Here is a 24,973-nt window from a genome sequence, read left to right as displayed (position 1 = left end):
GGTAACTTCTCTAAAACCTGCCCATTTCAAGGATGGCTTTTGCCTCTTTTCTTTCTCCCTCGCTCATCATCCTGGAAGAGGAAGGAAGCATTTATCTAATTAACATTTAATAGTAATTACTTAATGTACAGAGTAAAGAGCCATGTGTGTTCTGCATTTGCCACTAGCGTGAGGCAGACTTTTTTTTCCACACTGGACATGAGACAGTAATTTCACACTGGCCATCAACTTGGTTGCTAAGCAACAGCAGTTTCTTGACAACTCCATGGAACCATTGTAGCTCAGGGAAGGGAGCAAAGAGGAGGCTCTGGTTTCTATTCTGAACTATTTTGTTTGTCCAGTCCCTTCTTTGCTGTTAGTTGACCTTTTTAAATTTAGCAGGGAAACAAAATGGAGCACTGTGGAACCAGCCCTGCATCCCTAGGTGTGCCCTTGCAAGGACATGGAACCAAAGCAGGCACTTTGCTTTCAAGGCTTTCATTGCTCTTGTGCTCCCTGAAAGAAACGTCTTTCCTTTGCTGGTGAAAACTGGTGTAAACACAGCACCAGTCCCAGGCTTTCTCCCTCCTCCTGGCACCCATGGGTGTTTGACTGGAGGTAGGGCAGTGCCTTGGCAGCAGTGAAATGTGAAAGTAACTTTTGGGAAAGACTTTGTGATCCTTAAAGCCACCAGGTTGTTTCAGATGGAATTCGCACCCACATAACGCTCAACATGGCATGTAGTAGAAGAGGGCTGCTCTTACCACTGGGCTGGGGGGAAAGGTCCATACACTGAGCAAAGTTGCTTTCCCAGTTCTGCGTGGATCACTAGTAAGGGCTGGAGACAGGGAACAGGCCAGAATGGGTGGAAGGCACATCTGTGCTCTGTGACCCCACCTTACTGTGGGGCCATGCTGAGAGGAACTGCCCCTCTCACCTGAAGGTCAGTGTCGGTGCTAGGATGAGATGGTTCAGGATGCAGCTTATGCAGCAAGGATGCACATGAAGAATGGGGCAGGATTAGACTTGATAGCTTGTGTAGCTGAGTTGGATAATTGCTTCACCTGCTGCATCTGGACAGGCAGAGAAACTGTCTGTCCCTCTTAAACCCTCAAGTTCTCATTTCACACTATAAGCACTGACCATTGAAGACACAGAAAGTGAATTCCTCATTTTAGAATGGCTTTGATAGTATTAGCAAGCAGCAATATCTCATTTTAATATGATTAGAGGACTCTGGAAAAAAAAACCAGGTTGCCTTTTTTATATACAAAAGCTAGTAATTTTAATAATTTCAAAATGATTCTCTACAAGATAACAAACTGTAATACATGGTTGCAAAAGGTTCTCCTTTGAAAAGTACAAAGTATCAACATAACCACTACACTTGGAAACACATTTTCACTTTCTCGGAATATACAGTGAGAAGAACGGACAAGGAAGTCCAAAAGAATCGCAGACAGCAATAGTACAAAACAGGTTCACATGGATTGCTTTTTGGCAATTGGCTGTAGGTTACAAAATCGTAACTGCCTTTTCAGGAGCAGTTGGAGCTCATCCTGAGCCAGCTGGGGTTGTGCTGGCTTACACTGCCCTTCCAAGAACATTCTGCACTCCGGAACGTTAACAGTAGCAAAAGCTGTCTTTGCTCTAAGACAATACATTAAGGCTGCAGGATTTCATACACTACTGGAATGGTTCTGTTACCTAAGACAATAAACCCCATTTCAACAAGGCACATGTTCAGCTACAAAATGGGAAAGCCAGGAGTTAGGCAGAAGTACCTCTTTTCCTCCAGGCGCTACTGATCTCACCACCATGTAGTCACCAGTGATCTGGCAAAGGCTCTGAACATATTAATGTGGGACGACCTTGAATTACATAAGGACAGTAGTGTTTCTGCTTTAAAAGTGCCAGAATCACCTGGAATTTTCCTGAGCCACTGCTCACTTTGAAGCATGGTTTTCAGGCTGGGGACCACAGGCAAACGTTGTTCTGTGACTTATTTTTAGGAGGTTCACAGAAAGTAAGGACGACAAATAAGCTGATATGTCTTTTGGAGCAACCAGCATACATGAAATTTCTAAAGGGGCCTAACACTCTGCTAACAATTCTTAAGGGTTTACATTGAAAATTACTAGGTGGGACTGTGTGTACTCACTGATGGAATGGCCATGTTAAAACAGGACATCATTTTTGGCAACAGTGTAGTGCAGAAAGGACCAATAACAGAACTACACAACAGAATTCCGAAAGAAAAAGCCTAGAAGTTGAATGGAAATCAGAATTGCAACAGATGCAATTAATTCCCAATAATATGTTCTAGAAAATTAAGTGCTATTTGTTCATTAAATTTTGTATATGTTACAGAGATGTTTAAATACCTGTTATTTCGAATTAAGTTTTTTTCCCCATATCAAATAGAATTTGTACGTTAATCCTTCTGAAAGGGATTGGAATTTTGAAACATTGCTCATCCACAGCCTCAAAGATGAGCTCAATGGAACCTGGTATGCCCTCAGGATAACTCTGAGTCCATAAACAATAAGGCTTTCAAGCCTGACTGTTAAATTAAATTGCCAATGCAAGGACATACAAAGTAAACAGGTATGGAATTACATTGCTGGGAATCCACCCACGTTTTGAAATCCCACGTTGCACAGTTATTAGAAACAGTGAAATCTGAATGCCAAAAGATATTAAATATATCTTTTTTATTCTGCCTTCCTCCTTAGAAGGTCCTGTTTCTTACATGGCCTAAAAATGCTTTTCTCCCAAATGCTGTATGCCTTGCTTGATGTGTTGCACATTGCAGCTGTGCATCTATGTAGGTCAGAATGACCGAATGTTTTACACAACAAAGCAACATAAAGAGGAGTTAAACTTCACAGAATTAACCTATAGAAAGTAATTTCTAAGAAGGGAATGGAGTTCTATGAGAACCATTATACTTGCTTCATGGATTGCTACAAATAGGTTTCACAACCAAGTCCATGCACCAGTATCAAGATGGAATGAAACAAGGAGTGCAGCATCCAGTTAACAAATATGCTGAGGAAACAGGCTGTATATACAAAAGATATGCACTGTTTACCTGACACGTAATTTTTAAGGTGCTTAATTGATGTTTTAGGGAAGGTAGCAACATATACATATATGCTGTGTATACAAATCTAAATGTGTGTAAGAAACATAATACAGAACCAGACAATATTACCAGATCCCTGATTTAATTAGACTCTCTAACGCATAAGAATGTATTTAAAATATTTTATAAAAATATCTAAAAAAGATAACATTTACATAAAAATAGCTCCAGTTTGTCTGCTCTTCTGCTTTGCTGCTTGTGGATTGGATTCCACTGGATTTCATAAGGAAGCCATTTGGACCAGTGAGAGTTTGAACAACTGTGCATGATGAGAGAGCTCTGTTACTCGGTCCACCATCTTCTGCAGGGCTGCTGTGTTGGGGTAACTCAGGGCAGCCGCCTTGGTGGCCAGAACAACACTCTTGAGCAGTTCACACAGCTGGTTGCTGGAGTTCATCACTTTGTTGCACATGTCCTGAGTCGTCATTTGCCTGGCGAGTGTGTCCCCGATGAACACGAGCTTGTGAGCGCTCAAAATGATGAATTTGCTGTGGGCCACGAAGATCCGGGGGGGCTGAGAAGAGTTGACACAACTGAAAAAGGCATCGATGGCATTTAGGAGGGAGTTGAAGTGAGTCTCGCACTGGTCCGAGTAGAACAGAAGCAGGCGGCTGTCATGGGAGGTCTGGACAGCTTGGGGAGGCTTCCACTTGGAGATGTCATTCTCTACAGGCTTTGTGATCTCTTGCTCCAGACGTTGGAACTGATTGATCTGAAAGGAAGAACAAAAGCTCTCTTCAGCGAGTATTCTTGTAATATGCTGTTATGTATTACAATTTCACTTTATGCCTCGGGACACCCCTGGGTAGCCTACATTGATCTTATGCTAAGTAAAAAGTAACAGTATGTTTTCTAGGATCAAGTGCTTTGATTACCACAAATCCAAATACACAAATTTCAGAAGAGACAAACATCTAAAATACTTCATTTGCATTTAAAAAAACCAACAACCCAAACTCCTGAATTTACAGGCTGTTGCTCATTTGGAGTATTCTGAAATCACAAGTGAGAGAGATGGATCCAAGTGGCAATGACTCCTCCACAATCTTTAAAAAGCTGTCATCTGTGTGGGATTTTGAGATGAAAACCCCTTTAACTCTCACCTCCTCATTGCTTGTACAATTTTCTGCCACACGATATGGCAACAACATACTGAAGAATTAATATGAGGGAAAAGCAACAGCCTTTGATCTTAAATGCCCTACTTTTTTTAGCACTAAAAGTGATGTTCAGCACGGTATTTAAGCTGATGGTATTGATGTTCACTGAGCAGATGTGCAGGTGGCACATGAATTCAGTCTGGTCCAGTGATTAAGGCCCTGAATGGTGGGTTAGGAAAGCCAAGTTCTCAAACTGGCTTTGTGACTGACGTGCTGTGACACATCACAGAGGGTTGCTTCTCCTCTGTGGCAAACTGTTAAAAGTTTTAAAACTCTTGACTTTTTCTTATCTGTATCCTTTGCACACTGCTAAGGGAAAGGCCCCTCCTGCTCTATTTGACCAGTGCTCCTTATGTGAGAGGAGCGCTGCATTTCAGGGCAACTATAGCATCCAGGAGAACATACCTGATGGTGCTCTAGCTCCATTTTGCTCTGCTTGATGATATTTTCTTTCTCCAGAAGCTCCTTCTGTTGCCTTTCAAACTCTTCTTTCCCCTGTTTTGCATAACGTAAGATACTGTGTTAAATCAAAACTGCTCCTGAGCTAAATGACAACTCACAGGTCAAGAAAAAGTCTGCTTTGTATTGTCTCTTTCACTGGTAGTGCACCAGTGAAAATTAAAGGATAGTGTGGCAGAGCTAAAACCTATCACTATTATTTATGCAACAGTCCTATATGAGGGGAAGTAATCACCCTGGTGAAATTACTGTTGAATATGCATTAGGGTGACAATGGATTGCTGCTTTCTGGCATGTAGCTTCTACAAAAGCCACACACAATTCCTACATGGCCTTGAGCAGAACAAGGTGTTGGGTTTACCCACCTGCAGGTGAACATAATCGTAGTCATCCATCCAGCTCTTTTCTGAGCCTTCGCTGGTGGCATTGTAAGGGGGCTGACCTTTGCCCAGGAGTGGGGGAAGGGAACTGCAGGGGTTCTGTGCTTTTTCTCCGTGACGCTGCATCTGAGGACTGTCATAGACACAGTCAGGAGCGTTCATTATATTCTCTGGGATGTTCTTGAAACGGGAGCTGCCCAGTGCCTGTTTGAAGAGCAGCTCTGCGTTGACACTGATAGTAGTGGTCAGCTGCTTGGCATCGTCCGGGACCGTCCTTGCCACCATAACGAACCGATCCAGGTCATCGCACTTGTTCTGCACTCTGTTGACAGCCAGGACATTCAAAGACCAGCTGTAGCTGTTCAAGTCATGACTGGTTTGGGTAAGGATCTGGTGAGAGTCCTCCAGCCTTTGCACCTCCCTCCTCATTTTGTTGAGGAGGCTGAACTCAGAGAGACAGGAAGCGTTGGCTGCCGATCCTTTGGCAAACTGGAGGTACTCCAACAGCGACTGCTCTACCTTATCCACAGCAGCATGAATTTCATTGATGTGTTTCTCCATATATCCATAGGACCGCCAGTCTGGTGTAATGAAGGCTGTGAGGTGATTGACAGCTGTCTCCACCATCTGCTGGAGGCGATAAAGCCTCTCTATAGCAGTGTCTGGATCAAAGATTAGTCTTTTGTCCTGTGCTGTCGATGAGGAAAGAGAAGAGTCTTTTGATGTTGTTGAAGATGTGGACATGTTACTCCTTGTGCTCCCTGTGCTGGAGAAAGACAACCTATTCATCCCATCAGTCACATCCTGCAAGCCTTTATTGTCTTGGAGGACTGGCGGTGGCACATCATAGACACCTTCTCTTCCTTCTGCAATGAGACGTTCACTGAGTCCAGTCTGTTGTCCTGGGAATGCAATTCCCCTCGGGGTATCATAAACATCTTTTTCAGGTGCAATTTGCTGCCCAAGAAAATGGTTTTGATGGTTCATAGGAATGTCATAAACACTCTGTGTCTGTGGCATTCCACTCGGAAATAATAGGCTCTCAGGAGAAAATCTATTAAGTTCTTTTCCAGTTGCGTTAGTGATGGGAGGAGGAATATCATATACTCCTTCTGGTCTTACACTGTGGCCCACTGGAGATGAAAAATCCTGCAAATTTTCCCTGAGGGCTGTATCATCTTGGCATGCAGATGGAGGTGCGGCATAGACCTGAATCAAAGAAACAAAACATGAAACCTCTGACTAGAACAACAAAGTATTTTATATCTTCCATTTGGCCTATAAAATCCTGGGATGGAAGATCTTGTATGGACTTTCAAGGAGCCAGCTACTTATCTTGAGTTTGATTGAGAGTCAGTTTTAATATCTCACTTTTTATCACTCATCTTGATGCAAATTCTCATAAGCAGAAAAATCAAAAAAGGCAGCATGCTGCCACAAAGATAATGTAGGTCTAATTGTCAATTTATAGTTTATCACCTTAATTTTGATGCAGTACTTTACTGGTTTTAACAGTTTAAAAACTCAAGGAAGTCTTTGAAGTACTGAAGATTCTTTTCCTTCAGGATCATGCATGAACCCTTGTTTAAACATGTCTTGGGTCAGACACCAAAAGGATCTTGTAGAAAGAGAGCAATACTTACCCCTTTGGCAGGTGGTATGTCATACACTCCTAAAGCTTTTGCTTCTCCCACAGGAAGTGCAGGCCCCTTAACTGATGTGGGGGGAATGTCATATATCTGAAGAAAGAACAAACTGGTTACAGAAACAAGTCAACTCAGAGAAAACGCTGATCTCAGACGAGTTTTCATAGTTTCTGTGTTTCCTCTCAAGAAGTCTGAACATAACCAGAGCTCTTCAAATTTTTTTTCATATGGCAGAACAGCTTGGATTTGCCTGGTATTCTGGACAGTTGTGAAGAAATGCGCTTTGCTAGGTCTCCTCTGAGCAATTGTATGGACAGCAGGCTGGAGAGATGAAGTCAAGGCTGACTTCCACCCTGAGAGGTAAATCAGGGTCAGTCTATTACAGATACCTGTTGGGTACAGGGGACAACACGTGACCAGAACTGATCACACCCTTACGTTCAGGGTGGTTGAGTTCCAGGTCCTGCAAGCATCCACTTTACATGTCTGTGGTCCTGGGGACTGACTGCTAAGGGTGTCCCCAGGAAGAAGGATGTATTTCAAGCTCAGGGACATGGTGCAGTCAATAGGTGGTAAAAACAACTCCCTGCATAGCAGCTGTTCATCTAGGCGATAATTTTACCCTTACTGAGTGAATTACTGTCAACTATGCAACAACAAAGTACAGGGGAAAAAAATGTTCCCAGGCAGCAAGTTTATTCTGTTTAGATATACTCTTTGATCAAAACAGAGAGAACAAATGGGGCTTTTGCGTTTGGTGTGCTGCCAAATCTTAGCCAACATCAAATAAAACTTTGAAATATGTCTGTGATCTGTGAATAAGCCACAGCATCTAATTAAAACATATTTTCTCTCTGAAATGAGAGAATGTGCCTTGCTCATAAAAGTCTGGTAGAAATTCATCACCTTTTGTGCCCTGTCAGCCCTGCTGGCACTTTTATTGGTACCTACCCCTTGGAGAGGGCGAACAGGGGGGATATCATAGGCATCCTTCTGGTGTTTGGAAGGGAATTCATAAACATAACCTTGTCCTGACCTGACTGGCGTTATTACCTGTGGATAAAAGAAAAAGAGGAAATGTTAAGTCTCTGAGGATCTTGGCACGTTCTCTACCCTGTACAGGGTATCAAGAATCCAGTCCTATTAACATTCATGCTTCAATGGCAATGTTAGTAACACCAGTCTGCATACCCTTCTGAGAGTTGTGCACCCTAAAGTGAGCGTTAGTAGCTACAAATGCACCATCTTTTCTTTCCAGACCAGCCCTGACCTGACTGTTTGCTAGTGCTTTACTCTGTCTTCTATTTCTCAAGCACAGATTCTCCAGCAGGTCTGACAGTTCGGTCCCTTCTTCCCACTGACCTCCCATTAGAACAGACAACATGAGGTGATAGCTACACCACCCACTTGCTGAGAACAGGGCTGTGTACACCGATCCTACTAGGTGTGAGTGTCCCAACTTATTTCCTAAGGCTTAAAATACAATGTTTAGGCTCTGGGAGTCTATGCTTTTGCTTGTAGAGGTATTTCCCTACTACTCCATCAGGACTCCTTGTATTATTGTGCTCCATAGCACAGCACTCTCGAGAACTGAGTATGAGTTGTGGCTTTAGAAATTCTTTACATAGAAAAGCTATGCTTAAACCTTCCAAAGCAGGACATTCAATTTGGCTGTCTCTGTTTAGTTTTTCTACGTTTGCGGCTAAGAGATGGGAACGGTCAAGCCATTCTTGAAGTATATAATGCAATAACAGCCTCTGAAAAACAAGAAAGCTTAGAATTTACATTTTTTGACATTTTGTAAACCATTAACTACCATAATGACTTCATACAAAATCTGGCGAAAAATAAATGCCCTAAGTCTTGGACAGCCTCTGCACAGCAGAATTTCAGTATAGAGTGGTAAAAAAGAAATGTTACCTAACCCCAAGAAAGAGCTGGGTTTGTAGTGGAAATGCTGACATCTTAAGCTCTGCTGATGCAATTTAGCTTTAAGAACAAAATATAAATACTGTAACCCAAAGGCACAAATGAAAAATTACATAGGCTTGTCTAAGATGTGGGTTTGTACTCAGCTGGGGAAAATGTTGTACCAGAGCTACCTAACGGTCCTTAGAAATGTATGCATGACATACCAACAGCATTTCTGCCCAAATGCTCAGTAAAGATCCCGTGGCAGTTTTTGCTGTAAGGAATCCTCACATCCTGGCCAGATTTCAGTATTTCTTGACTGAGGTCTTCAGGGAAAGACTCTCATGCTAACCCACTACCTCCTCTGTGCTATGTTAGCAACACAGGCTTTCCTTGTTTTCACTTGCTGACTGGATTTGGCTGTGTAGTCTCTGTCCCTGTACCATGAAACAACCACTGGATTCCCCTCAGGTGGGTGCCTTGCCAGCACTCAGGACAGGTCTGATGTAATGAGTAGCCCAGCAGCAGCCCCTGCCCTGACTGCGTGGGCCTTGGGGAAAGGAGGAACAGTCACGCCTGGCAGGCAGGGGAAGACCATGCATTTTGCAATGCTTCTCCTTGAATTAGCATCAGCCAACAGGAACTGGAAGTGATACAGTCTCCAGAGTGCTGCATGTGAGAGAACTCTGCTCAATTGGGTGTGGGACTAATAGGGCTTACATAGGTATGAGTTTTTTAAAAAAGAATCTAAAAATACCGCGTTATTAAGAGGCTGTTCCTGTCCCACAAAGTCACCTATTGCATTGTAAAAGGTATCTACAGGCAAAACATTTCAGGAAGTTCTTTCTGAAGTTACTAGAAGTTTCCCATAATGGGTCACTCCAGACAGTATCTCTCTCAGGCCACTCTCATGTAATGCTGGGATTATTTTGTTTGCCTGAGAAAATTCTAACTTGTATCAACATCACTTCTTCATGCTTTTTCTGCCAGTGACGGCTAGTGATCAGACTAGAATAGTTTGCCATATATACTTTGCATCCTCTTTTTTCCCCCCAGCTGTGTGCTGCCAGTCAGATGCTTTCCACCCAAGTCAGGAACAGCAGGATTTGGTTTAAGCTATGTTTACTCAGAGGTTCCTTACAAGGGCTCCAAAATTACAACCATGGAGCTGCTTCAGTGAGTCACTCGGTGTTTTAAAGTGATCCTCTGGGAGAACTGACAATGTACACTACAAACAAAGGGCTGTTTCCTGGGCAGCCCATCTCCACCAGCCCTTCTGTTGCTGTGAGAACTGTGGCATCAGGCTGCTTGCTGATATGCTGGGAAACTGCTTGCCCATTGCAGAGAAAAGAAACAGCAGGGTGTTCACAGCGGATAGCCAGAGGCCCCATGCAGTGCTGGCAGCAGGAGGAATGGTGCACTGCTGCAGTTTGGCTCTGCTTCACCTGCTGCTTGTTGCCTAGGTGGACAAAGCAGGACTCAGGCTGTGTCAGGCCCAAAAAGACAGATATTGGTCACTCAGTGTGGAATTTTTATAACTCCTTGCTCAGTTTTGTTCTACTCCAGAAGATGAACAGCTAAACTCCTTCAGGATAAAAGACACCACCATTCTCTTCTTGCTGAGAGAATTAATCTCCATGAGCAAAGTCACAGGCCTCTAATATCAAAAAGGGAGCTGATCCAAGCAGCACAGATAATAAGGCATAGAATTACAGAAGGTTGGAAAAGACCTTTAGAATAATCCAGTCCAACCATAAACCCAGCACTGCCACGTCTACCACTAAGCCATGTCCCTAAGCACACACAAGTAAAGCCACTTGCTCTTCTTACAGGTATTTTGCTTCTGTAACAAGAAGCCCTGGTCACAAAGCAGATGATATCCTTGCACCATGGAGCCTGGAACATACATGGAAGAGAAGCTTGCTCATGCCCAGTACTTGCAGAGAGATTCTCCTTCACTCTGCATACAGGAGTTTCATGCAGCTGCAGTTTCTCTGGCAGGTCATTTTTAGAGGCCTTTCCCACTTTTCAAAAAATTTTGACATACCAGATGCTGTATGAAAGATTTACAGTACTAAGAAGCTGCTGGTTTTATCTACTGTGCTGTGATATAATCCTAAAAAGCAACACTAAAGCTAGATGGGCCCTTGAAGGAAGCCACTTTCACTCAGCACTGCAGGACTTTTTGTATCATCTTGACACTTTTGCTCTTTACCTGACCTGAAGCAGTGGTCAAGCAGGGTCACTCCTTTATTTGGTTAAAACAAACTCCTGCTCTGGGTGTGTCTAGCTGTTGTCAAAGAAGGTGAGAGGTTAAAGCACAAAATGCTTGATTCTGGGTATTAATGAGTAAAGTCTGCCTGCAAGTGCAACTGTGGACAAAAGACCTGAGCTGTCTGCAGGGCTGTGTTTAGCAGTGCTCTCTACTTAAGGTGGCATTTATTTTCCAAATAAAAATGCATCAGATGCTTTTATGTCTGCTCCTCTTTAGGCTTTCAAAAAAGTTATATGAAAGGCAAAATATATGACTTTAAGAAACCTAGTAACAACCAAGATTTGCTGGTAACATGGAAGACAGCTTTTTTATCCCAGTGACTTGGGTACGTTTTCCTGTGTGGAGGATTACTGTCCACTAACAACACGTTATGAGCAATTTCACAATAAAATCCCCTACAGATGATAATCTGGTCTGCATTGAGCACAAGAATGTTTCCTGTTGTACCTCCATTCCTCTTTCCTTCCAATGGTTTTCATTATGCTAAACATGCCTCTTGGCTGCTTATTCCAGGTCAATTCAGACAGAAGCAGCTCATCTATCTTGAGTAAACATTTTGTAACTAAAATTTTGTAACTACTCGACAAAGGGAAAATGTGGGGCATCTGTTCTTACTCTCATGACCTCACAGGACATGGGGTTGTGCTGCTTCTTCTGTATGAGGAAGAGAGAGGTAGCTGGACAGATGAAGCAGAAAAGATGCCAAACCCAGTGAGAAGTAACTTTTGATTTTGGATATTCACCTATAATATGTTAATTGAACTTGCTGCTTCTGAATGTGATGCTCAGCCCTTTCAATGCATTGCTGAACAATTTTTATGGTTTTTATTTTTGATGGCAGTGTACTTTGGAAGATGGATTTCAGAATGGAGGAGGTGACTGCCAAGGAAATGTTCCCCTTTTCCCACTTTGAGAACAGGGATAGCAGCCCCGTCTGGCACTCACGAATTTATTTTCTAACAAATGTCATTGAACTTTATACCTCACAAAGATTATTTTTCCTTTTACCTCTTCTGTTTTAAGTATGCCTGTGGTCATCTAAGTATAAAAAATAATCCTGCATTTCAAACCAGCAATTTTCCTTGTTTACGTGTTAAAGGAAACAGATGGTGTTCCCACAAACTATCTAGCCCAACATTCTCAAAACATTGTTAACCACTTAATCCATGCAGAGCAACTAACAGGGACCAGCTTTGGCTCTGGTGAAACATGTAATGAGCCTTCAAACTTTCAGTATGCAAAACAAAGACAATTGAGCAGAAAGTTTGTTCTGTTCTTGCTGAAGACCATGCTCTTCCAAAAGCAATTACTTGGGCCTTTTCCATGCCAATGGCATGTCCCTAACCAAGAAAAAAGAGCTGAATGTGCATGTACTTTACAAAATATCCAGTCCTGTGGTTCATTAAATCCCTCTTCCTTAAATATAGGGGGGAAAAAAACAACATTCTATTTCTTCCAGGATTAAAATGCATGTTAGGCTGCAACAGAGAACATTCCTAACTACAGCAACAACAAGACCATTCTCGTGCTTACAGCAGATATGAAACACTGTAGTTTACATTGTTTCACAAGGACAAAGAGCAAATAAACCTACTGAAGCAAACAAAATTACTCTGAATTTATGAGTGTACTGTGGAGGGCAGAGTTTGGCCTGTTCTCATGAACTGCAATTCCTGATAAGCAGAATGATGGGAAACAAGTAAGTTTTACAGGTGAGAGAACTGATCAGAAGTATGCTGCACCTCTGCAACACCTTGCCCCACCCAGACCACAGGCAGAGAGGAGCTGGAAAGGGCAGCTCGCTATTTCCCCATGTGGCCTCTCAACCCCAAGAACCCACTGATGCCTGCTGACTGCTTTTTAAACAGAACAGTGCATTCTGAAGGTGGGAAAGAAGAGGTGTATATTTTAAATTGGGATGAAGAACTGTATTAAAACGTATTTTCCCCCACGATGCTCTTCTCTTTAGCCCATAGGTAGTGCTCAGCAGCTGATGAGCTACAGCCATCAGATGCTTACCCTGGGAAGAGTTCTGCCCTGGAGGAGGCCAACTGGTGGTGCATAAAAAGGGGGCTGGCATAGAGCCTGGATATAGGAAAAGTAAATCAAAGTGTAAGTAAATGAAAAAAAAACCAAAAAACAACCCAAACCCATGTTTGTTTTCTGTTGCAAATTATTTCTGTGAATTTACTATGAAACTAATTGTGGAAATTTTGTTCCTGACCCTCTTAAGTGCTTATATAACAGCCACCTGCGCTCTCTTAAGCTTGTAACAAGCATAAAGGAGAATACGGGGAAATATTATCAGAGAGCATTAAGGGGAAAAACAATCCTTACATGCTTGAAGTCCTAGCCTTTTGCAAGGCAGTGCCAGGAGCCATTAAATGATGTCAGATCAAGCAGTGAACCATCTCCTGGCCCTTCTTTCTTTTCTGCTGCAGGTGCTTCATAAGCCATGTGTGTCTCTTTAAATGTTTTGGGGCTTTTTTTTCCCTTGGGAAAAAGTTCAGCGGCTAAGTTGAACTGCTGAAAGGTTGGGTTAAAAAACAGAGTCTCTAAGGTAATTTTGGTATTTGAAAGAACCTGGCTAGCTGGCTAAAACTGTCCTTTTTTTACAAAAAGCACATACTGTTTCCACGTATGTCTTTTGCAAGCTGCATCAGGATTTCCAGTAACTGACACTGAAATTTCTGACAGTAATACCCATTGTATCACTGTCTGTTGTCTGCTCTGAAAAAAGAGCAAAGATGTTTTTACTTATTTATTTGCTATATACAATAACATACAGCATTATCTTCCTGCTGCCAATGAATAAAGGTTGGAGTTTCACATGTGCTGGGGACACTCACTCTTATCAATGTCTGGGCTTGTAAGTTGCCATAGGTCTCAGATGATCACCTCATAACACTTTATTTTAACCCAAAGAATGTATGAACATTGGGCCACTATAACATGTTCTGATGCATTATTTTCTGACAAGACTGAACTGCTGGAGAGCTTTGGTCAAGTCTCACAAGCTGGAGGAGAGGGGGAGAAGCCTGTAGAGGCATTTCTTCTGATGCACTGGACTTGTAGCTGCAACTATGAGCTGTTTCTAGTGCTATGGCCCAAATGTCTCTGCCAGGCGAGAGAAAATCAACAGAAATGACTGTATTGATTTCCTGGGCTGAGCGAGTTATCAGCTCTAGTGTGCATCGGAAAGAAATGTGGCATCAAGGCGCATTGTGACACCTCTGCCTGTCTTTGAGTGGGTGTTCACCAGTGAGTTTTCTTAGAATATTCAGATGTGTGAAGATAACAACTCATGATAAATACTACCCTGAAACGGAACTGATTTATTTTTTGATGCTGCTTTCATTTTCAAAAAACCTGCTTATTCAGGGTGTGTTAAAAATGCTTATCTCTGTGGGCTCAGGCATTTAAACAGAAACTTTTAAATGTGTCCATGAAGTGCCTCACCAGTAGATGTCCAGTCTTAAAAAATGCCCCTGTGGTATTATCATGTAAACAACAATAAGTAAAAAAAGTGGGTGTTACAATTTTGAGGTTGTATTATTTCAACAAGACTTATACAAGTTTTGGATTGTGAGTCTTGAAGATATAGAGCAGAAGTTGCAAAACAAATTTAAAATAAAACATGTGACACCTCAAGCTGGCCTGGATTCACACCCTAACTTCTGGTGAAAAGGGCATAACCAGCTGCTTTGCAAGTGGCATAATCCTGATATTTAAACTTCTGGTGTGACCTCTTCTGTTAATCACCACACAAAAGGTGGGCCATCACACTATTTTTCAGTATTTTTCAGATTTAGGAAAAATACCTAAATCTGAAGTGCAGGTTTATTGTCTTCCCAAACAATTAAGAAAAAAAATCTGTGGAGTTATATAAATGTCCTAAACTCTGATTTGTGCAAAATGATAGAGCTGTATAAAGTGTGGTGCAATAGTGCTGAATTGCATTAGCTGTAGCTTTAGATGGTAGTGTTGAATTTTTTCTTACTGATGTTCATGATTGCAAAGTAAATGCAGATAAAAAGGTCTGTATCTCCAGATCTTACTGAATGAGCTGTACAAAGAACAAAAAAAAGCCCAACAATTTTGTCACTGGCAAGATTTGACTGGGTTTTTTCCCCTTTATTTTATGATGTTTTCGTGACATGATCCTGCTCTCTCTCACATCAGCTCTAGGGCTTTCTGCCAGTTGTGTTATGAGCAACATTTCTGCTTGCTTCAGTGGAACAGGCTTGGTGCTGGCTGGCCTTGAATTGCAAGGCTGACTGCAAAGGGGTATTTCCAAGATTCTGGTAAGAGTAATTCTTGCTTACAAAATGTAATTAAAGAGAGTCAAACCAACACTTCTGAGAATGTCCCATTTATGGGAGGAGAGGAAGAGAACAAGAGAGATGCGCAAATCATACCATTACTATTAAATTAGCAGTGTTTTTAAGAGGAGTGTGAAAGAGGATAGCTGTCCAACACTCTTGCTAAGAGTTTTACCATCTCCATGACAATTACTCATTTTCAGGCAGTAAGAGACATCATCATTTTTGCATGCATTGGCCAACAGAACTAAAAATCTGATGTGTTACAGGACTGGTGATAGAACAGGCATGAACTCTGAAATAGTCTGTGGATGAGTCTTACAGAGAAAGAAACCCCCCCAATATAGTGTGTTAAGTTTTAGTGGAGAAATGTGCATATCTGCTAAAGCATTCTCTGGAAACCTGTGATTAAATCTGAGCTGCAGTTTTGATAAATGAAAAGTGTGTAGCCAAACTCGGCACCTCAGCATTCAGATACCTTGTCCTTGATAAAAAGGGGTGTCTTGCTTTGGCCATCCCAGTCTGTCTGTCCAGTCTCTCCACTTTAAAAAGGTTTTACAAGAGGAACCATGGACAGACAGGTGCTTGTTTTCTGTGCTAGTAATACTATGACTGTCTCAGAGACAGAAGCCCAAATTTAGGGCAAGTTTGGGGGAGTAGAGGAAAGAAAGAAAAAGGATGAAGTGTTTGGACAGGAGGGGCAGAGAGTGTCTTGTTGTGAATGACATGAAATTCTAAAGGCTCACAAACAAAAACCAGTTTGGTTCAATCCGTACAACTAATTTTAATTCTTCTGAGGTGCTTCATCTTACTTCTGTTACTTCTTCCTTCCCATATTGAATTTCAAGATGGAAAGTTGGGGGGAAGCTTCATTTGGGAATTGTTGCAACAGGGTATTTCCATGACTTCTTGTTTCCCTTCCTTTAGGACTTTTCTCAGAACGGATCCTTCCCTGTCAACAATTTCAGTTTTTGTGAATTGGCATTTCCCAGGGGGCAAAACATGGTTGAGATGAAGTATTGCCAAAGAGTTTCAATTCCACAAGAGTGTTCTCAGAGGTACACTTGGGCAGAAACAATGGAATTGCCCCTAAATCATTTCAGCTGGGAACTACGCTGCTCTGAGAGAGAGAGGCAAATAAAACCTTCCATGAGGAAGAAACTCGACTTGATTTGATTTGATTTGATTTGATTTGATTTGTAGAGGTTCTCTGGCTCACAAGCTGTACTCTGGATCCATTTCTGTATGGGTGTCTCAGGGCAGCTGTACAGGCAAGTGCCCCTGGTACCTGGTGTTTATATTAGCACAGCTTGCTTTGGCAAGTTTATGGAAGGCATAGACACCTTTTAAATGGATATAAACTCCATCCTTAACTGTTTGTTGCATCTGTATAATAACTATACCAGACCTCAGTCATGACTGATTGTGCATATGTAAAAGTTGTGATGATAAGACCCAATGGGAACATATTAGTGTCTTCTAAGGATTAGGGATGGACTGTCATATGGAAGGTTCCTGTCTCCTAGGGACTTAACTACATTAATTTCACTTTGCTCCAATTCTAACAGTCTGTTTGGGGAGAAAGATTAATTTAGATTCATGTTTAAAAAAAAAAAAAAAAGCAATACTTCCACTGCTATATAAAAAAAGAAAAATTGAAATGTTTCATGCAAACATGTGGAATGATGATATTTGAGGCTAATCAGTTGTCCTCCAAATCAAAACATCTAAAAAATCATAGAATGCCTGCCAAGACTTTAGTTTTTGCTAGAACTGTATTTGCTGATTGTCAGCAACCTGTCTTCATCTACCCTTTTCCTGTCTCCAGAGACCACACTTCCTCCTTACGATGAGATTCACTTTCTGAATAATCAGTTTTCCACTCGTGTGGAATTTTTTTTCTAAAATGCTCTGCTGCTGTGCTTAGTTTTTAGGACTTAGAGGGCAATTTAGATTGCCTGAATTCGGTGTTTTGTTTCAGACATAACCAAATGTTCAGTTAGGTTTCTAACCACCAAGAAAGAGCCCATAAGCTTGCATTTTTCTATTATTAGTATTATTATTATTATCACCATTATTATTATTATTATATTTTTAGGAAAGGTTTGATCCTGCTCTTGTGCAGTCAGATGTGTCTCCCTGGAGACCTCAGTTATTGGATGAGATTGCAAGACTGGCCTTTTTTTCTGATAATTCAGGGGAAAATGCATGCCTCTGGTCTACAAACAGAACTGATGAAAAAGAGCCCTGTGCTCAGGGAGGAACAGGGAGTAATGCTGAGCTCATATGTTTGCTCAGCCTAATAAAATGCAGTCTTTTTCTTTAAATACTTCTCTACAAATCACATCAGTGACTAACTCCTGCTTACTCTGCCTTGTGGGTGAGGGATTTTTATCAGTAAACTGGTTGTTCTACTATTAACATCACATGGAAAGTTACAAGTGAAACTCCTGAGCCTAAGGAAAAGGCTGTGTGCTGTTTTAACCACAGAGCTCAAGTTTAATTTGAGGTATTTTCATCCTTTAGAGCACACTTTGTGAAAGGGTGCTCTGAGTGTTGAGGTATGTGTTACCATTCCTGCTGCACTCAGCAAACTTCCTGTGTGTTCAGCACTTTTAACACTGGAACAAATATTTTGTTACAAGGGATACAAATCCCCAAAGTAGAATTTGTAATGTGAAAAAGCAGAAGAAAAGAGGGACTGTATGACCACTGTTTGGGGCCATTTATGGAAACCCCATCACAGGAAACTCTGGTATTTCAGGCCTCAGGGTAAATGGGGACATTATCTTGGAATGTAAATTTTACCAACAAACAGCAAAACACCAGATACGCTCCCGTTCCTTTTGATAACAAAATAAGCTGTCACACAACTCTTTACTGTGCTTATTGTATGTCTCTTCCTACTTCATGAATGTGAAAATTGGCAAGGAAGAAAAGATAATAATGTAAAGGCAGGCTTATTTCTGGAACAAACATCATAAGCAGCCATTTGTTTCTTCCCAGCTAGGACAGTACTTGTGTAATTGGAAGGAAAAACGTCATAATGTGGCTAACTGGCTCCTGCTACTGAAGTCTGTGCCAGAACGGCCAGGGTGGTGCTGCTTGTGGGGTGGTGTTTCCACTTTCTCGTGCATTGAACCAGCATGACTCTAACATAAATAAAAACCAGGGAACAAGGTCCATTCCCATAGCCATGGTTTACCCAAATGTCCTGCTGAAGGCAGTGACCTCTTGAAAAGGCAGAGATAGCAGGATGGTGGGGTGTGAAACCCTTGATTTGTCAAGGACATGTTTATACTTGGAAATAGCCCAGGGATGAAGATGAGTTCCTTCCCTATTCTGCTCTATCCACTTTTAAAAGGTGGATAAATTTAAGTGTTTCCTGAACCACGGTGTTCCAGTTCAAACAGACCAACAAACAAAAAAGCTGATGTGTTCCAAGCTGGCATTGATCTTGATTTGCCTGAGTTGGGTCTGTGCCTTGTGGGAGCTGTAGTTCAGGGTTGTTAATTCCCACAGTGCAGCCTCTTCCCTGGTCGAACATCAGTCTCATTCTGTTTTGTGCAGAGTTTCCTTGATCAACAGTTCTCCTGAGAGCTACTGGCTCCTACAGAAAGCTGTTTTCCAACAAGGAAATAATTCCCGTAAATTTTTTGGCCAATGCTGTTTTCAAGGTGGCAGAGACAGCACAAAAGATTAGCTAGGGGAAACACTGAACCGGAAAATGAGTTCTTTAAATTACGGTGATGACTTTTTTTCATGTGTAGTAGCTTTCCCTACTTTAAAACTTAGGTGTGAACTAATGATTAATCACAGATGCAAGAGTCTTTGTGCTTTGACAGCACCTTTCCCAAAGGATGTTCTCAAAGTAGTCTGTACAGAATGAGTTCCCTCATAATTAACCCACATATTTTGCAGATGAGATGCAAAAGTACCACTCAAGACCACTCAGAATTCTGTGACAAGGATAAAATCCAGAATGTCAGATTTCCCTGAAGGTTCCTTTTCTTTGCTGGCTGCAGCAAAAGAGAGTAAGTTCCAAGGCAGAGCACAGAAAGAGGGAATAAATTCTCAGATACAGCTTTCACATCTTTACACTCCTCAGACACTCTCCACACTTTGAGGTGGAACCGTTTTGTGACTGAATTTGCAGCAGAGCTATAAAAGCTTGGGGCTAACCAAGGCTAATTTTAAACCACCCCTCGTTATCTCTGTAGAGTGAGTTCTAGAAGCTGCTATTTTTATTTGATAGAGGGAACCTATACAGCTCTGTTGCCAGCAACCAGTTTGGCCAGAATCAATTAATCGCTGTAATTACCTGCCTCAGGACTCCTTTTTGACTCTCTCTGCCTTGCTGGCTAAGGAGATGCCTTACCTCAGCACAGCTTAATAACACGCCTGCTGCTGATTTACTGCTGCCCCAGGCTAGACAATTCCTGCCTGACAGCAGCTCCCAAGCCCTGCCTGCAAAACCTGCTTGGCAGCCAAGCCACACATCTGCACAAAGGAAACAAGCAGACACCTGCAGAAAGGGATAGCACACCAACTGCTGCAGCTCCAGCTTGCAGTGGTGCCCAGAGGACACAGTTTTCTTCTCCAGCTCCAGCTCCAGCTCCAGGAAGGGAGAAGGCTGGCATATTGCAAGAGCTTGCAGCAAAACCCTTCAATGCTCTTATGACTACCAAAATACACAGCTTGCTAACCAGCTGATCTTGCTGATGGAGGGAGGCAGAGTGGCTCCTTTAAGCCCTCGAAGCAGGTGTTTCAAGTCTGAGAAAAGAGATTATTCATTTTGGAAGACAAAGCCAAGAGACCCCAAATCAAATCTTCAAGATGTCCAGCTTTTCTTAATATTAAGGATTGTTTTTACTGATCCCTAGAGGAGGAGGATTTGGAGGGCAGACTTTCTTCATACAAAGGAGACAAGTGCTAAAGTGCTTCCCCTTAATAAGGCTTTTCTTTCACAAAGGCATTAGCAGAGAGTTGCAGCTGTAACTGTAAAAAAGCAGTTTAGCAAGATCAGCATGATAAAGAATAGAGTAGTTTTACCCCAGGCACCTCCCTCACTAGTGAGTTGTCTCTTGCCTACGTTGGTTTCAATCCCAATGGGCTCCTTTTAGTGTGGAACTGAGCAATTCCAAGGAGCAAGAGACATGTCTACCTCTGATCACAGTGGGACGCTGCCATGAGGTTTGCCTGCCACTAATATACAGTGGATACTGAGACTAAAGGCCCTTAAGCTAAATAAATTTAAGTCAGGATTAAAGCAATTAGCAAGTACTGGTTAGTGCTAAGTAAGTTGGCATTTACTTTGATGAGGGTGAAATGCTTTATAAATGGGCATGTTTAGTTATTTTACAGTTAGCAGCATAGCTGGCCTTTCATGGGTTGCAAGGAGTTAAATGAAAACAAGTCATAATTCAGAGAAATAGATGATCTTAAGTTTCTAAAGGTGACTTGAATTCAGAAAAATTCATAATCAAGGTTGCTGAAAAAATTTCTAGGCAGAAACATGGAGAAAACAGGTGCTTCTGATTCTTGCATCTCAACAAGAATTTTGCATCTAAACAAAGATATCTCACTGTTTCAAGGGTTCTAACACAGTCCTAGCAGCAATCAGGATTATGCAGAATGTCCTGTTAGTTTCAGTGGAGCTGGAGAGGGTGAGGGGAGGGAGAAGAAACTTTGAATCCATTCAAAAATTCTTTCTGTGTAGAGTAGAAACACACATTCATTATGCTAAGCAAACTATCCCAATAGTGATTTGGGCAAGTCAGGTCCTAAAATTAAGGGACATAGTGCTCATTCCAGACCAGTATCTTGGACTTTCCAACAGACCTCAGTGGAGCTCTGAGGCATAGCTCATCTCCTGTGCCCAACCTGGATAGCTGAGGCATCTCTGAACAGTGCTGGAAAATGTTTCCTACAGCCACACCCTAAAATGAGATCTCTTCTGTGCTGCCCTATCAACAGGCTATTTACCAAGTGCTCACTAACTGCTTTTCCTGTCTACTGTGGATAGGAAAACAGTACTGCCCCAGAAAAGATTTCACTATATCTAGTCTCTGGGGAAAAGAGAAAATAAGAGAAAAGATATGGGAGTTATCAAGAAAACCCACGTAATTGCTCCAACAAAGCTCCTATCTCTGCCTGTGCAGCAAGAGCAATTTTCTCATATTATCTTCCTGCACAGCCTATAAAGCACAACTGTGGAAAAGCTGAACAAGCAAACCTCTTTATAAATTGACTTGCAATGGTTTCACAGATCTTTCTCTCTTGCTCAGAAGGCAAAAAATCCATTTATTCTTATCAAGGAAAATGACATTATAACAAGGAAATAAAAACGTTAGAAGATGTCTTCCAAAGGCCTGATATGGAAAAGGCTGACTTGTGGGTGAAGTGGGGGAAAAGCACAAAACAGACAGTCTTGCCAATCTAAATTAGGAGATGAAAGTTTAAACCAGTAAAGCATTTCCTGACAGAGACATCATCTGCTCACATAAACTGGATATTAATGCTATGCTTTAAGCTCTAAAGGTAAGGAGGATGCTGATATCTGGAGCTGTTGAACCGGGAATAGAGGGACTGAAAAAGTGGGGTTTTTTTTGCTTTGTAATAAGAAGCCTGGAAGGCCAGAACAATCTCCTTCCTTCCTTGGGTATCATCCTTAATCCTTTTCAGTCACCAGGGTACCTGGCACTGTGTGTACCAAGGCACCTGGCAGGTTTCCTGTGAAGGTAAAATGAGGGAGTGGCAGAAGATGGGGAGAACTTAAGCAGGACAGCAGGAATAAGGGAGGACCAACATAATGTAGTGCTTCTCACTGGAGCCTTGGGAACTCTCAACTGCTGCAGCAATAGTTGCATTGTGGAGCTTCTGCAGCTCTCACTTTCAACCAAGAAATTCAATTGTAGATAAACATCAAGTGCACTCTTAAAAGGTTTAGGTTTAGTATTAAAACATCCCCCATTATCATCATCCTCTTGTTCCCTTGCTTTTACAAGTATGGCCCTTGTCTCATCAATCATTGACTCCTCTTTGTAGTTTAGACCCACTGGGACTTCTCCAGCAAGACAGGATATCATTTTTAATTAAACAAAAATTACTTGGGCAGATGATGTAACCATTCATTTATAAGTGGGAGAGTTCATCTTGCTGCAGCAGCTCTTTTGAACATACAGTGCAAGAGTGCCACAGGCCAAATGAGCTCTCAATAGCTTGGGAGGAACCCGAGCTCACATACTTCTCTCAGCACAAGTGAGCTGCTTTGGAGCTGTGAAGTAAAAGCAAATGCACACACCTTGTTAGCTGGAGCTGGACCATCAATACACCTCTGCATGGAGGGTGGCACCTGGTAAATATCTTGTCCCACCAGACCATGACCAGTGGGTATCTGGTAAATCCCTTGATTCTGGTGGGAAGGTGGCACCTGGTAGATAGGGTCCCATGCTGAGGCATGTGAGCTCGGCACTTGGTAGATCTTTTGGTGGTTGAAGGGCTGATTTATCATTCCTGAGCTGGGCATATCCTGGCCAGAGGGACTGTCCTGTACCACGGGACCTATCAGGAGTTTCACACGGTTGCCTGGGACGATGCCTTGCCGGCCATGCAAGGAGCAGAGCCACCATCCTTCCAGACCCTCGGTGTTCTGCTCGATCACCGTCAGGATGTCTCCCTTGCGGAAAGCCAACTCTTCTGCACACTCGGGGACATTGTCGTACAGGGCTCTTGCCATAAGATTCTGTGGAGAAAGAAGGGCAAGAATAGAAAATCAACAAACAAACAAAGCAAGAACAGCAAATCAACAAACAAAGATTTTTTCTGTATCTTCAAGCACATTCTAGGTGATAAGAAATAAGAACTGAATTTGAAAAAGAAGTGTGCAGGAAATTGAAATAACATCAGAAATTGTGCAGCACAGGATTCCTCTGTCCCAAGTTGGAAAAATGAGAGGTTTATACATTAGCAACGCTGCTAGTGAGAAATTTTCCAGTAACAGTGGGTCAGAAAGAAGCTCTTTATATGGCCAAGTCACCTGAACAGACAGAAAGTCAGGAGAATTCTGCTCCTGGCACTGAGGTGCTCTTCCTGTGAATGAGGGGCTTGTACCTTCATCTCTTGAAACTGATTTCCCTATAAACGTGCTCTGTGTACTGCTCCAGCCATCTAGCTGCCATTAAAAATAAAACCCAAACAAGACTCACAAGGACATAATCCAGAGTAGTTTTTTCCAAATACTTTTACATTTGTGGGTTCCCAAAAGACTTTCTATGGAGGTGCAGATCCCATTAGTGTAAAGACAATAGCCTGGCTTTTCTTAGCTGACACCTGCAGGTGCCTTAAAGTCAAGGATCTGTAGACCACCTGGTGAGAAAAACTGTCTAAAATACAAGTGGACAAAATGTCACAGGTTTTGAGCTATGATGCTGATGTTTGCATGTAGCTTTGTGCCTTCTCACGCTCTGCAAACTTCCTCAGGCACAGCACAGCAGTAGCGTAATAGGTAAATAGGTAAAACGCTTCCTCCCCTGCTGCCTCAAAACCACCACCACAAAAAACCCTACAAAACAACTTCAAAGGACATGGTTCCTCTCAGTCCCACCTTCTGTAGCAAGATGCTGAAGAGAAAAATATAATTTAAAAAATACGGTGCCCAGTGACCCCAGGTGGGGTCACAGCTGTGCCATGAGGGAAGCAGGACCCATCTCTGCAGGTCTGTCACAATGCCAAAGAATGTAAGAATGTAGGTACCACCAGCACCATAAAGTGCCTCTGTGTGTAACTTAGGAGGAGCCTAAGGGCAGCCAAGGAGTGTCTTTGACTTGTGTCAACATAGTTTAACCCCACTTAGACACATTTTGCTTGATTGTGTCAAGTGGAGCAGTACCATTAACACAAGGAACTTCTCACAGCTCTAGAAAGCATTTGTCCAGTGTTTCAGAAAAGCTTTGCAGCCTGCCCTGGCCTCTGGTCTGTTTGGGTTCTGCTCCCAGCAGTACCTCTGCTATGAAGTTTTAAGCTAACTCTGAGTCAATGTAAGACTGTTGGTGGTGATGTGTTACTAAAAAGTACCACCTCCTCTCACAGATGGAACTACCTCCCTTTCCTCTTTCTTTGCAGGCCTGTATGGCACATCCAGTTCTGAATAACTGGCCAAGGTATCCAATGGAAAGCAGGCAGGCTGTCTGTACTAACATTCTTGGACCCCTCAAAAAGGCCATGAAGATTTAATTTCTTGGCTCTGGTGATATTTCCAGACGTGTTGAAAACAACTGCTCCATAGCTGCCTGATTTTCAGGGAAGACAGTCAGCAGAGATGGTTATAATCTAATTGTAAGCACTAGAAAAAATATACAGAGCCCTGGATCTGGAGTGTTCAAGCTGAAATATTTGGATGCAGTACACAAACAGAAATGGTGCTAATCCACCAAAAAGGATATGCAGCTGTCTTAAATATTTATCTTTCCTCTGTCAAAGGAATAGCATCAAGAACAGTTTAGTGTTTTTATCTGTCATATTCATCCTCCTCCTTGGACATAGCAGAACTTTTTTTAAATCATCCCTCACATGTTATATTTTTTCCTGTTGACACACTGTTTTCCCATCATCCCTGTGCTTCCTCCAGACAGAGACTTTTATTTGACCTTGCTCAGTGTAGCAAGGCTGACTGGTGGATAGAAGGGGGATAAG

At 42.2% G+C, this 24,973-nt stretch overlaps 1 protein-coding gene across 2 annotated transcripts in view; it reads right to left on the bottom strand.

Annotated features, from left to right (window-relative positions):
• Positions 1-1,238: 1,238 nt before the first annotated feature.
• The window catches only part of NEDD9 (neural precursor cell expressed, developmentally down-regulated 9), a 103,371-nt gene continuing 79,636 nt past the window's right edge, over positions 1,239-24,973 (bottom strand). For both annotated transcript variants that reach the window (XM_085051913.1, XM_085051912.1), the window contains 6 exons: positions 22,584-23,024; positions 7,724-7,825; positions 6,770-6,865; positions 5,112-6,335; positions 4,693-4,782; positions 1,239-3,839 (listed from right to left, as the gene is read on the bottom strand). In XM_085051913.1, coding sequence (XP_084908039.1) covers positions 3,348-3,839; positions 4,693-4,782; positions 5,112-6,335; positions 6,770-6,865; positions 7,724-7,825; positions 22,584-23,024 — 2,445 coding nt within the window. In that variant the 3' untranslated portion in view covers positions 1,239-3,347. The remainder of the gene's footprint in view (positions 3,840-4,692; positions 4,783-5,111; positions 6,336-6,769; positions 6,866-7,723; positions 7,826-22,583; positions 23,025-24,973) is intronic.

This window comes from Lichenostomus cassidix, chromosome 2 (assembly GCF_008360975.1).
Source record: "Lichenostomus cassidix isolate B80296 chromosome 2, HeHo_3.0, whole genome shotgun sequence".
In the NCBI taxonomy this organism is placed as follows: Eukaryota; Metazoa; Chordata; class Aves; order Passeriformes; family Meliphagidae; genus Lichenostomus; species Lichenostomus cassidix.
This window is presented reverse-complemented; position numbering and strand designations above follow the sequence as displayed.